Consider the following 15,212-nt stretch of genomic DNA (forward strand, 5'->3'; position numbering starts at 1 on the left):
CTTGCCACTGGCCTACAAAATCTCCAGGGGTCTCACTCTGGGAGAATCTCAGGAAACCCAAAGCATCCATGATGTGTTTGGAACATTCTAGAAGAGTATATCCAAATCCTGAAACTTTCCAAACCCCTTAATCTCTGAACCTCTCATCTGATCAAAGACTTCTAATGGTGCTTGCTACTTGATACCTCTGCCTTTGGATTGCCACCAGAACTTTCTCTTTAAGATATTGTCTCAATCTCTGCAGTACCATTTCTCAGGTAATAATGCTTACTATTACAATAATAACCAAAATGAAAACAATAGCTACCTATATTGATTTCTGTGCAATTTGTACAAAGTTCCTTTCTCAAGTTCTTCCAAAAATTCTCCAAGATATATATTTTAATGTGAGAAAATTGAGATTCAAAAATTTTATTAACTAATTCAAGTGCACAAATTCGTTAGAAAATCTTCTATTTGAATTCGGGTCTCTGGCTCTCAAGCCCTTGTTTCTAAGCCCACACTGCCTCAACTAAAGATTTTATTTACCTGGGACTTTCTGTAATGTTTCAAGCTCTATTTTTCCCTCTTCAAAACCACCTGAGCATCCCACCGTGTGAAGGGGCAGGGTTGCTGGAGGTGACCAGGCCCGGAGCATCAGGCCTTCACATTCTTCTTTTTGTTCATTCCATCTCATCGACCCCAAATTGCATTATTTGAGCTTTTATAGGATCATCTTTTCAGGGCAAGGAATTGGTTTTGTTGACACAGTTTTATAGATTATTTTATTTCTTACTACTATAGAAATTATAAGTTGCAATAAAATTACAACAGTTTTCACACAGAGACTGACATTGTAAACCACCAGGTCCTAAGCAAACATCTGAGGTCTTCTTCGAGGAGACAACTCTACTCTGTACTATTTTCATCTAACTGAAAATTAGAACAATCTTTGTTTTCTCAGAGTACACACACAGTCGTGCATTTCTATGAGTGTTTTTTTTTTTTTCTTCACATTTCGAGGTATCCAGAGTGTGATGAATTTGTCTGTGGAATTATCACCTCATGCGAAGAGATTGCTGTTCTTCTGCTGAGCCCTCCTTAACTGCAATGGATATGAATGGTGCTGCTACCATAATTAAATCCCAAATCTTTCATAATCCTACACTTTCTCTCGAGTATTGTTCAAGCATTAGCTATGGATGGAAACACAACCAAGTACATGTATATTCAATAACAAAGCTTAATAGGCCAGGGAAGTTGTGGGGTGCAATAATACCTCTAACACCTCCATGGCTAACTAAGGGTAGTTTGCCTTTCTAGTTACTTGCTTGACTTGTGTTTATCAGGACTTGAGTGTATTCATCAAATGGTCCTTAATTAACAGTGCAATCCATAGCAAGCTGGTTACATGATGAGTGTTTGCTGTCTATCTCCAGGTAGATCGGCTGCCTGATTCTAGAACAATGCTTGGTGAGGGAGCTTCAGTTTTCATGTTCAAACTATATACAGTTGGTTGGCGAGTAAAATAGCTGCTGGGTCGGGGTCTCCACGCTCTGGCTCTGGTTGTGCTCCTTCTCCCTGAAGGAGGGTAACAGGAACACCGCGAGCCCATTTCTGGATCTGGCTTTTGAGACTTGAGAGGTTTCTGGAGTTACTGTGGCTTATTCAGATAGTTCAGCAAATTATGAAAACAGAGGCTCATGAAGACTTCCTGTTTGTGATTACTTGTTAATAACATTAATGATGTAGATTGTTTCTAACTGAGATGACATATTTCCAAAGTAGTCATGATGCTGTGCCTTAATATTGTGCTTTCATAAAGCATGAGATACGCACTAGCTCACGTTATGCTCAGCTCACTGTGAGACACTGGTAGCCTATTCCACAGATGAGGGCCACAGATAAGGCCCAGTAATGACTTCCCACGACATGAGAGTCTGACCAGCACTGAAATCCAGGCATCTCTACTCCATATCAACACGTTTTTGTTTTGTGGGTTTTCTGTTGTTGCTGTTGGTTTTAACTCACCTTCCTTTGTAAGTTACACCTTCTAGGAAAACATGATATGCTCTCAACTTCTGGCTGGAATTGGTCTGGCTCCCATGTTTGCTTGCATGGTTTTCTAGCTCTGTGATCAAGAGCAAGTTCCTCTCGTTCTCTAAGTCTCTGTGTTTCCATCTGGAAAATGGGACATGCTTGCACGCTGCTGGTCAGATCCTTAACACCTTCCCTGCCACAGAAATGGGTCTTCCAATGACAGAAATCATTGCTCCTTTATTTTTACTGAACACTTAGATGTAAATTAACATGAGACATTGCCTGTGTCAAAGTGTGTGTGCACACTTACGCACACAAAAACGAAGTCCTTTCTGACCAGCAGTAGTACTTTTAGAATGAGTTCTATAAATTAGGAGAATGGTCAGTCTTCATTTACTACAGTGTGCGGTAAAGAATTATTTGTTCAAAGGCGTAAGCCTGTAACTGCAAGAGGAATGCCGAGATACACCGAGTCTCCCTGTGTAAGATCTTCAAAACACCCATTAGTCTCCTGAAGGACAGTCATAAATCCTGCACATTCAGCTCGTATGAAAGCAGCTCTGACAGCTGTCCTTCCCACCAACCATCCTTTACAGGAGTCTTTGCTTTTCAGACCTCAGTGAGCACCTCCTGGGCTGAGGTGGCTGGGTGTGAAAGTGGGGGAGCTGTGCTTTCTTTGGAGAGGGTTGTCAGATACCCACTCGCTCTGACCCAACTCTGTCTCTGACATTTGAACATAGCCTCTAAAATACTGTGGTCCCCTATTTATAAACGTAGGCACTGCATTTTCTCTTCCAGTTTCCCTTCTGGAAAAATAAAAAAAAAACACAGAAGCAGGAATCAGGAGTTTTGGGACTGGCTTTAGCACTGACTAGCTCTGGCACGTTGAGCAAAGCAGCGGGCTCCGAAGGACCTTTCTGTGTGCAAAATGAGGGTGGTGGGCTATGGTGTGTCGGAGAAGGCCTCTCTGGAAGGAAGGAGAAACATGGCAGTCACCACGTAGAAGGAAGTCGCCCCCTCTGCCGACAAGGGAATGAGGAACTGTTGGAGGACAGCACTGGGCAGGAGGTCCTGTGCGGTGATCCAGCTGAGCTGCGGGTGGGGCAGGGCACACGGCGTTCTTTCTGACATGGCGGTTCTTCTGACATGGCGGATCTTTCTGGAAAGTTGGGATCTCTTTGTGCTATCAAGGGAAAACAGGATGTCCAGAGCAGAGGAAGAGAAATCCTAGCCTGGGAGCTGAGCCTGAGTGGAAGGAAGGAAGGAAGGAAGGAGGAAGGGAGGGCACATCACCCCAAAATGGTAATTAATCCAAAACTGCTGGGCCTGCCCCCACTTGAAGTCTAAAGAAATATTTAGTTTTTAATAAATATTTAATCGACTTAAGTATTTCATAAATAAAAATATTAAGGCCAGTTCATCCTGGGAGGCTGTGTGACTGGGATCTTAAGGTAGGAAGTCCCTCTTCCTGCTGCGCCTCAGATTTGCAATGGAGCGGGCGGCACTGGGATTCACAGCCCCACGGAAACAAAAGGCTAGTGCTCGATAAACAATTTGGAAAGTGCTAGTTCATCACCAAAATTCAGACCACTCATATTTTTCAGGTACATTGCCCTAGGAGAGAGCGATGTCTTACCCACAGCGTGGGCTTACAGCTCTTGGATCAAATTTTACAGGATGAGATCGGTCATATATCAAAAGGTTAATGACTAGCCATTTCTATTTTTTATTATTTTTTTTAAGATTTATTTATTTATTTATACAAGCACTGGGCACAGTCAGAAGCGCGGGAGGGTGAGAGAATTCACCAGAGCCAGAGCGGGGAGCAGAACAGGCAGACAGATTGAAATTCACAGCTGAGGGGAGCAGCGGGCGGCAGGAGAGGTCTGCACGCCAGGTGGGACCCTCCTCCGGTGGCCGGAGAGCAGCCGGGGATCGAACCGGTGCTGCAGAGGCTGCGGGCAGCTTCGCAACCCAGCGCTCAACCGCTACGCCACCGGGGAGGCTCCGACTAGCCATTTCTTGCCCAGCTATTTTGTGGCCACCGTGCTGCCACCTTGCAGAGAGCTCTAGAAGGCAGTGGAAGCTCACTGGGCCTTCTCCCTCTGACATCCAGGGTACCCTGGCAGGCTTGGGCAACAGTCTCCTGCGAGCTAGGCTGTGGGCATGCCCTGCTCTTCCCGGGCCTCGGAGTGTCTCTTCCCATAGAGATGCTGTGGCACGTCCTGCCTCCGCGGTGATTGATCAGCCCATTTATTACACTTTCAGTAGTAAAAATATATAGACCCCCGTCATCTCTGGAGGAGCTGAAATAGTCCCCCTTTTCCCCTTGATTTAGAGGAAAGTAGAGAGGGAAGACGTGAGTCAGACCCGACATAAATATAAGAGCTCAAATATCTAATTAGCTGCAAGAATCTTGGTTCCCTCTGCACCTTTGACGGAATTGCAGCTGTCACATTGTAGCGCCGATATTTTATCCTTGTTGCAAGATGTGTCTGAGAATGTTCAGAAAAGATTCTTCCTAACCCAGGCGCCACTCTGCCTTTCTCGTAGGATGCTTGAGGATGACCTGAAGCTGAGCAGCGATGAAGATGACCTTGAGCCTGTGAAGACCTTGGCCACGCACTGCACTGCCACTGAGCTCTACCAGGTAAGAGCAGCTTAGGGCTCAGTTTAGAACCTGAGGGGAGGGAGCAGAAGGCACTGGAAAGGTTCTGCCCTCTGCAAACCTACCATGCATTGTCTGCGTGCTTCGGAGAGAGGGGAGAAGCCAAGATAGGTGCCGTCTGGAGCAGGGCGGCTCAGCGCCCATGTTGCCAAAGCTATAGGGTGTAGAGGCTGAGCGCTTGCAAACTGCCGTGCTGGGGTCGCCGGCAGCCAACAGCAACTGTCTCCCCTTTCTTGGACTGAGTAATGTTTGGGGTGAGTGTAAGTTTCTTTCTCTGACTCAGTGGAAGGCTTAGAGCCCACACACGTGAGTTCATGAGGGGATACGTGGAACAGTGCCACCCCCACTGCCCAGGGGCACCACTTGAGAACACAGATGAGAATCAGCCCCAACATCTGGAGGTTGGCACAACCTTCAAGCAAAAAGCATTTGGCAAAAACAACACATCTGGTGAAAACTTGCTGCTGCCTGACCTCCCCCTCTGTACTGTCAGTACTGTCTTTACAGTACAGACCAGCAAGTCCGCTGGCAGGAGCGTGCTGGCGGCATTGCCACTGGATGTCTTGATTGGAAAGGTCATTGACGCATCATGAAAATGGTCACGTAGAGTCAGGGCCAGTGATGGCAGCTTGTATATTTTCTCTGTGAACAAGAACCATCCAGAATGTGGAGTCCTGGGTGTGTCTATAGCATCCAAGAAGGAACACAGAATAGGCGTTTTAAAACCAACACCTGGCCACATTCTTCACGTGGTGAAGTTTATTGAGTTATACAGCTACAAATAGGCGGTTTGGGGGATGCTCATGCACTGGGATTTCAAGATGGTTGACAAAGACAGAATTTCATACTCAATATTTTGTGAGGAGCCTGCAAGAAAAGCTGAAGAAAAGCTCCCAAGGCTCACCTGATGCTTTCCATCTGTAATTTTTCACTATGCCAGGACGCTTCCCATTCAGTGTAATTTACAGTGTTATGAGGCCAAACTTCAATGCTTTAGCAAGAGCAGGCACAGCTGCCTCCCTGTTGTCTTGCGTTCTCAGCTGGGACAGTTAGGGACGCAGATGTGTCCATGTTGCCTTCTAAGGTGGCGTGGCAGTGCTGGCACATGTTGGAGAGGTTTGCGGCTGGATGGACACAGGTTCGAATCCTGACTGCCTCTTGCTGGGTGACCTTGGCATCTATGCAGGACCTAGGGGTCTACAAAATGCAGGTAACAATCACACCTGCCTCTTTGGGTCATAGTGATGATTCAATGATTAGGCAAATGAGTACAGGCAAAATCATCTGACACTGCTTAGCACATCAGAATGTTCCAGAATGGTGTTTGAGTTGGAAGCAGTGTTTTGTACTGAGTGTCTGCATACTTTTTAAAGTTGGAAATTAATCCCATGGGGGTCATCGATGTCCGTCAGTCAGCACGCTCTGCTTCAACTCCTCAGCTGTTGCTCTTGCCATCAGACATACAGAACTCAGCCCTGTACAACACTTACTGAGTTGCCATTTCCAAGCCATTCATCCAGGGACACTGTGACGAGGCCACCAGTGGTTGGCTGGAGAGTGGCACGATTCCTGGGCCAGGCCGCTTCAGCCTGCGTAGGTGTGGGCTTCCCTGCGCGCCCCCATCCTCCCACTGAACCTTAGTTTTCCTTTTGGTCTATTATTTTCTCCTACTGTTCTTTGGGATTAAAAGAACCCCTGAAAATGAGGGGTTAAACCAGGAATCAATTTTCATTTACAGCTGAGACGCAGTTATTGATGCTGTGCTTGCAGCTCAATAACAGATCTAAAGATACAGACCTTGTGCTTCTCTCTCAATACAAGCAGCCTAATCAGCCTCAACTGATTTTTTTTAACAAAGAAATTGTATTGACAGGTTTATTAAAATTACTGTCTTTACATTTTTAAGCTGTCCACAATTTGACCTGTGAGAAAGGTTTTTAGTACGCATGGTGGCCAAACTCCAGCACCCCCTCCCCCCGGCCCGTCTTCCTGGGACCAGGTGAATGTCTATTTTGCGTTCCACTGAGTGGCCTCATGATGTTGGATCTACACAAGCCTAAGCCCGTGGTCTGTTGTAACCTGGTGGTGGGACGGTCTGCTCTGCCCAGGTTTGATCTGGTCACAGCTCATGCCCAGTTATCTCCACTGGCATGAGAAGCAGCAGATCTTAAAAGCATAAAGGCCATAAACGAAACTGCCCACAGAGCATGCTCATACTCGTCCCCTCTTGTTATGAATGTAAATAAGACTAAAACCTTGGAAGATGTGACCCGGTGAGTCCCCACTGGACTACGACTGGCTAGTTCCATTAGCGGCCAAGCTCAGCTAAAGGGCTCTCTCAGCATGAACTGGAGGGGTTGTGTGTGGGTGCTTTCCAACCCGAGTGAACAATTCAAGTTCGCTTTGTGCCCGAAAGTATTTCAGTGAGTGCTGTCTAGGTACATCCTTGTAAGTAGTTCTGATGTCCCCAATTTCATTTAATTTAATCTTTCTTTTTCTGCTTGAGAATTTCCCTGGTATCCTTAGAAATGTGCTCTTAATTCAAAGCTTGTTAGCAGGGATGTCTGGGCTTTTCAACCAGATGCCAGCAGCAGAGCCCCACCTTGAGATGTGAACATGTACAGAAAAACGTTGTCTTCCTAACTCTGCTCCTCCACAGCACCGTTTTAATTGTGTATCTGAAGATCACTATCTCACACCGAGCAGCTTACTTTTAATCTGAGTTCTTGATTCTGGTTTTATATTTGATCCCATTTTTTTTCTCTCTATTTTCTTGGAGCTCCGTGTTTGATCCAATTTTCTTTCTTTGTTTTTGTTGTTACTGCTGGGCCAGCTCGCTGGCGGGTTGCTCCTTGATAATTGCAGATGAGACGAATTGCATGGTAGCCGAAAATTAGAACATCCCGGTGACTTTGGGATCCCTTCCACCTGTGATGCATGTTGAAAGCTCCAAACATAGTTGCCAAGTTCAATTAAAGCCACTTTTGTGTTTAAGGTTCACTAATGAAAAAAGATGCAATAAATGTTGCTGCTGCTATCAGCTGCTCTTTTGAAGCTGATGAGCTAGAGTGAACACATTAGTTGTGACAACAGATACTCTTCCCTGCTGTAATCATTCCTATTTTTTAGCCTCAGTTCTCCCTCATCATGCTGAACAAGTTGTTACCTCCCCAAGGTTTCACTCCATTTCCATTTACTTTGTTATCAGCCTTCAGTAATGACAGCGAGAGGGGTCAGCCTGTCAGAGCTCTAGAAACAGCAGATGGATTAGGATGAAACCAGGTGCAAAATAACTTTGAGAGAGTCTTTTAATGTAAACAGTTTATCTGTCATTGCCTTTCATTGAAATCCCCCACAAAATGATAGTGTTTGGGCTGTGAAGGCCGCAGAATTCAGCTGAATAAAAGCAGCACATTCTCGTACTCCATCGGGCAATTAGAGAATGAGAGGACATTTTAATTTATTCATTAAAGACAGGAAAGTAAATAGGATAACATATAAGGTTAATAGAATAACATTGGCCTTCCTATCCCAAGATTTTGTTTCCCATTTGACTGTATTAGCACAGAGACTAGATTAATAAGAAACTGCTTAGGGCTTTTGGATGATGTGATTTTTAATATGCTCAAGGCAAGTCTGTGACTGTTTAGAAACCTGCACGCTGCATTTTTTCATTGTAATTAGGTCTTCTGCTTTTAGCACCAAATATTTTGACTTGTACTCTCGATACATAGCCTTTTTATTGTAATCCCGAGAATGTTGGCCGCATGCACAGAGGTGCACAGAAGCGCCGCGTCCTTCCAGGTTGTGCTCACGTGATGAGTTCTCTCTGGGAGCATTTCAGGCGCAGAGCCAGTGGCCATTTTGCTTATCTTAACACTTTTCTCACCATGACTTTGAAAAGACAGGGGCCAGGAGGAAACAGAAATGGGTCCGAACTGCTATGTTCAGATCCATAGCTCTCGTGTACGACAGGGCGCCCGCAGCCTTTGTCCATAAAGAGCACACAGCACGTGTCTGGCTTTGAAGAGAGGGTGACAGGAGTAGCAGCCTCCTCTGGGATGCTGGGGACCGCTAAGTCCATTTGAAAGGAAGCACTGGAAGGAAGAAGTGTCACCTTGTTGCCCCCGTCTCTGCCCCTGGACTGGAAGAGGTGGCTCGAGGTGTGGTCCTCTCTCCACTCTCACCCCGCTCTTTGTTTGGTGCCAGCATGTTCTCTTCCGTGGGCCCCTTCATCACCCCAAGTTGGGTCCCAAATTCACCTTTGGAGCTTGAGGGCTCTGTCTCGGAGCCCTTGGTCAACAAGTGCCAGGCAAGCTATCTCGAGTACCTACGTTTATTCGCGTTTCCAAGTCTCGAGTTGAATCGGGGTTCTAGTAAACTCTAGGGCCATATGAACATCTCCTGTCCAAGCTGTGTAATGAAGCATTTTGCCAAACTGAAAATGAAACATTTTGAAATGTATATGCTAGCTTTGAAAATTTTACTGGAGCTTTGCTTCAGGACCCAGGAAGGGGTTAGCCTGTCCCCAAATGTCTGCCAATGGCTGAAAAAACTTCCAGGTGGGCTGCAAGCACAGCCTTGTCCTGAATGGAAAGCCCAATAGGTCTCTTTCTTAGGCAGCTATGTCATATTTAGCTGCAGAAAGAGCATGTGCATTGTGTGCACACAGAGGAGGTGCCCACACCTGAGGTTAGTGACCCATCCAAGATGACCATTGACATGCAGGTGGGTGGCCAGGTAGCAGCCACAGAACTCTCCGAGCTGTAGTGAGCACTTGACCCACATTTCCCAGCATGTCTCATGGCAGCCTTTAGAATATTTCCTATCAACACCCATCAATGTTGGATTTGCTCATGGCGGAGAACCCAAGTTCCACATTCAGCCATGGATCACATAGTATCTCTATGTATGTTGAAATGTGACTATGTATATTAAAATGGAGAATACCAGACCTTAAAGTGACCATGTCAAGCCCTTACTCCAGCTACCTAATTTTGCCAGTAAGGACGGTGGGGCACGGAGAAGTCAGTTGGTAGTTGGTAGATGGATAAAGATGGATGCAGTACTCTCAAGGAGCAGAAATCCCAAACACATCACCTACCAATGCTGAAGATCTATTATCAGCATCTGCTCCCATGTAGGCTTTGGGATGCTTTAATCACTGAGTATCTACTATACACCGAGAACCCCACTTTTCTGGTTACACATGGTAGAAAGAGCGAACCCCTACTAGGTATTGATTTACTGTCTCTCACCAAGGGACATATGTCATTTTGTGAAGGGTGCCCTCCTAGCATCAGCAGCAAGAGGGCTTGGGTTGGCGAGGAGGGAAAAAATTGAATTTTCAAATCCACAAACACCAGGGGAACAGAGTAATCAAGTGCCACTTACATTGGCCCTTCTAATGGGGAGAATAAATAATTCAAACCAGTACTGAGATGCTCTGCCTGGCATCTCCATATTTACTGTACCTAGACAATGATTAGTGTCGACAGATGACTCTTTAGAGTGAAAGAAGCTTCACCAATGACGGTGCATTTTTCATTAAGTTACAATATAACAAAACTTGAGTTATAACGAAAATTGCCAGTTGACAAATGAATCTTGCTAAAGGGTTTTCTATCCAGCAAAATAGCCAGTCTGAAGGGATCAACCCTTAATGGAACATATGTACTTCTGGATCCTGTTAGCACATCATCTTTGGGCCAGACACTCAAGAAACTCCTACTGGTTGCCATGTGAATGACATCTACATGGAGGGACAAGTAAGGTCTGCTATGAGGCGGCTGTTCAGCTGGCCTTAGGTGAGGTTGATAAGTAGTTCAAGGAGCCTTGGGAAGCCAGGAAGGAGTCTGAGAATGAGAGTGCTATGATCAGAGAGGAGCATCCGGTGGGCTACGAGCAGGGAGACCAGCAGAGCAGTGGCGCGGCTGGGGCCTGCTCTGTCCAGGTGACAGGTAGGAAGGATGGAGCTGGCCGCAGCTGTGGGAAAACTGAGGAAGGCTCAGCCTCTGCCAGAAAGTGGGATGGAACATTCACCTGGCGGCGCTGCTCCAAGCCCCCTTCTCTTTGGATGTCACCCCTTCTCTTCGGGATGTCACTGAGACTCCCACGTGCAGTAGCTTTTCTTCCCAAGTCTCTTTTCTCTCAGCACAGACCTTGGGACCCTCCTGTACTTCCACAAGAGCCATGTGCAGTCCACTTGGGTGCCACAATCGCCCCACGTGACTTATCCAGTCACTGTTAATGAAATGACTACTGGGTGTAAGACCCAGGATCCCCCACATAGAACATACTTCCTCCAATCGCTTCCTATCAAAATTCTTTTCCTGCCCCCATTATGTCGAACAGTGGCCAACTTTGTTTATGCAGAGAAAACAATGAACTCAATTAAAACGGGAAAGCCCAATACTCTTTATTTTTAAAGATTTATTTATGCATACAAGAACTGGGGTACAGGCCAGAGGTGCAGGGTTGGGGGGTGAGAGGATTCACCAGAGACAGTGGGGAGCAGAACAGGCATATCTACTGAAATACACTGCTGAGGGGAGCAGCGGGCGAGACAGGAGAGGTCTACTGTACCATGTGGGTCAGCTCCCTGGCCAGGAATTGAACTCATGCCACAGTGACTGGTGATAGCTTGATGGCAATGTGTCTTTAACCCCTGTGCCACCAGGGAGGCCCTAATACTCTTATGAGAAAGAACCTGTTTTTGCTTCAAGTTTCAAGGTTCAAAATCAGGCTGGGCCCACATACCCTCTCAGCAACCATCAGTGGCTTGCAGGGATCTGGGGCGGGGGGGGGGGGTGGTTCCTGCTGCAGGCAGGCTTCTGGGGGTTGCAGAGCGCCAGTGACATTCTCTCCTCTTAATCTGCAATTCAAGCTATGCGTGCACGCTGCCAGCTGAAACCCCAGCCTATAGGATATAATAGAAGCCTCTCGCTGTTTTATTCATTCCAGTGAAATCTATTTAAATGCTGTAATTAAGCAATTCATTTTTATATTTGGGCAAGTGCTCTCAGTATATGTCTCTTTAATTGATTTAACCAATTGTGTAGGCATTGATTTTGGACCCTCTGAATACACTGATGATGAGTTCATTTCTTGATAGAGGACTTTCCTTCTGAACCTAGACGGTTGATGCAATTTCCCAGTACATGGTGCTAGTAAAGGCATGGGCCTGTCTCACAGAACAGGTCATGAAAACTAAAAGAAAATAAAAAAGGTAAAACATAGAAACCCAAAGCCAATGCAATTGAGTTTTCTGTCTTGACTCCAGGAGATTTGAAATTTTCTGAATGATTGACTTTTCACTCCGTCGGGAAGCGTGGTGTACACACCCAGCTGGGGAGGGTCTGCCAGGAGGGTGCCAGGGAGAAACATGTAAGCAGGAGCTGGGGGAGCCACGTGGAGCAGTGCTGCGAGAATCCCATTTTATGCTTGACTGACAGTGTTATTACTGCTTAAGAGAAACAGAGGTACCTGCAAACATAGCCCACAGCCTTGTCAGGGGGCCTGCTGCCCCACCGTCTCTCGGCGTCAGGCTGCTCACTTCGACAGCATTGAACAGGAAACAGATTGCTGTGGTTTGCTTCCCATACATTTCCTGGTGCAGGGCAGCCTTGTCCTGCGTCTGGATATGACAGTTTGCGGCCTGCTTCTTGCAAGCCCAAGATTCTCTCAATGATTTTTCACGTTGTGTATATCGCTGTTGGGCTGGAGTCAGAGTTAAGGACATGTGCTCACTGGACAGAATTCTGAGGAAGTTGCATCAGTTTATAAAAAATGGCCAGAAACTGCCTTACACTTCACCTGCAGCCCTTTCTGCCTGAAGAAACAGGGTGTTCAGTAAGCTGTGGAGGCTGGGACGCAGCAGACACACTGTCCGCCCACCACTCCCTCCTGCCCACCTGCCGTCTGTCCGCCTCTTCCTTCCTTCTTCCTTCCCGCCCTTCCTTTATTATTTCTACGTTTTTATGATCACACTAGATTTTATAGTTCATGTCATTCAGCGTGATTCCTGAGTCACTTCAGCTTCAGTGCAGCGAAAGGATTGTCAGAACAACAGAAAGACAACGTCCTTCTCATTTCCAGGAAGACAGATCGAGTGAATGAGCAACTACGAGCATGTCCTTAGTCGGCTTGGCCCTCCTGAGAACATAAATTTGCTGCTTAGCAGGGCGCCAGGAAGAGTACAATACCGGTAATGAGAGGAGAATCAGCTCGTAAACACTCCTTGGAATGAGAGAAGTGCCTTCTTCCTGGGAATATAATTTCTCAAGATGCCACAGCACGGAGGGTGCCCGCCTGGGAGAGCAGCCTCCGCACTGCCCAACCTCATGGTCAAATGTTAGTGAACAAGAGCCCGTCTGATAGAGTGAGGGGTGAGATGACACGCTGGAAAAGAGGGGCGCTTCGAGGGTGAGAGAAAGAGGGACTGAACTGTAGGCACACACACTCATGCACCACAGCACCCGGGCACCCTTCCTGCTCCCCCACCAGTCCCTGAGAAGGCTCCGGGCAAAGGCTGCTGGGAATGTGGAGGGGGTGGGGCCCCCTCCTGCTGGACTAAACTGACAGAAGCATTTCATTCAGAACTGCTGCTCTGCAGAGAGGCACAGAGCGCTATCCCAGTCCTTGCCAGGACAGCCACACAGCTTTCTAGACCTCTCTAGTGCTGTTTCTAGGGTGGGTGCTCACAAGCACGGTTGATGGAGAAGGGGTAGGAGAAGGGGTAGGAGAAGGGGTAGGAGTGCGCATCTGCATTTGTAAAGTGAGGTGCCAGCCTCAGGGCTGAGGCCATGCTGGCAGTGACGGTGAGCAGGGAAGCTGGGACTAGAAGCCAGTGCTTTGGGGTTTGCTCCCAACTGCAGGCCGGTGCCTCCCAGCCCATGTTGGTGTACATGCGGTCGCCGTCTAAATTTCTTTTCTCATCCTTTCTGATCCTAGAGCTCCCTCCATGGCATGATAAATATCTTAGGGAATCGTGGCGCAGAGACGTGGAATACAGGTTTTGAAAGCATTATAGATATTACAACTTAGCAGCGTATCTGGTAACGAGCCAGCCCGTTTCCCGATCAGTTGATGTATGTTTTTAAACTCAAAACGAGCTGGCATCCAGTGTGTCGCCCTCTCTGAGCTCAGTGCACATCACTTCTTTCGGATTCCCTGCAAGGTCCTCACATTCTGGCGGATGCATGTAGAGTTTGGAATTGTCTTCACCTTCCCCCCCAATATTCTTAATTTGTCCGTTGTTTCCATAACTATATGATTTGGGGAGTACAGCCTCACCCCTCCAAATGTGCCCCTGTTTCACTTCCGCTCAATCACAGCTTCTGTGCCCATGTCCTGTCCACTTCCCTCCTTCTGCTCCCTCCACTCTGCACCCCTTCCTTCTATGAAACTGTATATTTTTCACCAAGTCAAACAATTACTTTTGCTGTGTTTTGCCAGTTTCTTATCTTTCATGTCCCATAATTTCAAAAGAGGAATTTCTCCTTATATTTTGCAGACTGATTCTTTGACCTTAGAGGCATATATAGTTTGCATACAAATAGTTTACTCAACTTTCTGTCAAAGTCAAAGTCTCTTAATTAATGTCTTGTAGCATGCCTAAAACAGTCCACTTACAGTGAAAGAGAAGAACACAAATTGTGAGCTGTGTGTCATGTCTGGTGGTGGCTTTCTGTGACCATTTAGTTTAGAGATTAAAGGTGACGAGCTGCTGGGACTCCAGAATGCTCCTGAGTTAATTTTCAAAGAGAAGAGAACCTCTTGGCACAGACATTTTCAATCAATAGCCCAGCCACCCAGAAAAAATTAATTTGAATGAAGTTATTTTCCTCTAATGGCAGTAGAGAAAGGCCTAAGTTTCAAAGAAACTGGCCTCAAACATGATTATGTTCCTCCTGATCAAAGTAAAATTACTGGATCTAATTGACAGTCAGTCCCGAAGCATAGAGGAGATGACATTTTCAAAAAACATGTCACTGAATCAAAGCCAGGTTAAGTCACTTTGATTTCTGCCCTCTGTGACTCCTGCCAGTAGCACGCTCCTCCCTCCCATCACATCCAGAAGCCACTTGTACGCCATGCCCATGACTTCTTGGTAACCTAAGTCTTCCAGAGCAGATGCTTGCATTTTAAGGGGTTGGAAAGAGTGGATTCGTGTGCTTTGCACAATGGTGTCCTCCAGTGCCACCACACCCCACTACAAAGCATCCAGGATTGGAGGAGATAAAAGGTGCAAGAGGCAGACTACTCGGGGCAGGCATTCACATCCCAAATGCCTTGGGATGCCTGAGACATGACTTGGCCCCTCCCACCACATGGTCTTTATTTTATCATTTTCACCTGTTTTCTTCAGCTTTCCACAGCTTTCTTACTATTTTACCACTTGCCAAAATTCAACCTCACACACAGATGGCGAGAAAATGAGTTTTGAATTCCAAGCCAAAAAAAAGTGCCCGGATATGAATGGGCATGTATCTTACAGTGGAACCTGAGACTTAATAGAAGAGAA

General features: G+C 46.5%; 1 protein-coding gene across 5 annotated transcripts in view; it reads left to right on the forward strand.

Annotated features, from left to right (window-relative positions):
* The window catches only part of AFF2 (ALF transcription elongation factor 2), a gene marked incomplete at both ends in the record, with an annotated part of 417,693 nt that overhangs the window by 328,927 nt on the left and 73,554 nt on the right, over positions 1 to 15,212 (forward strand). For all 5 annotated transcript variants that reach the window (XM_084259153.1, XM_084259155.1, XM_084259154.1 and 2 more), the window contains one exon: positions 4,573 to 4,669. In XM_084259153.1, the coding sequence (XP_084115279.1) occupies positions 4,573 to 4,669 (97 nt within the window). The remainder of the gene's footprint in view (positions 1 to 4,572; positions 4,670 to 15,212) is intronic.

Source organism: Talpa europaea, assembly GCF_964194135.1.
Source record: "Talpa europaea genome assembly, chromosome: X".
Lineage (NCBI taxonomy): Eukaryota > Metazoa > Chordata > Mammalia > Eulipotyphla > Talpidae > Talpa > Talpa europaea.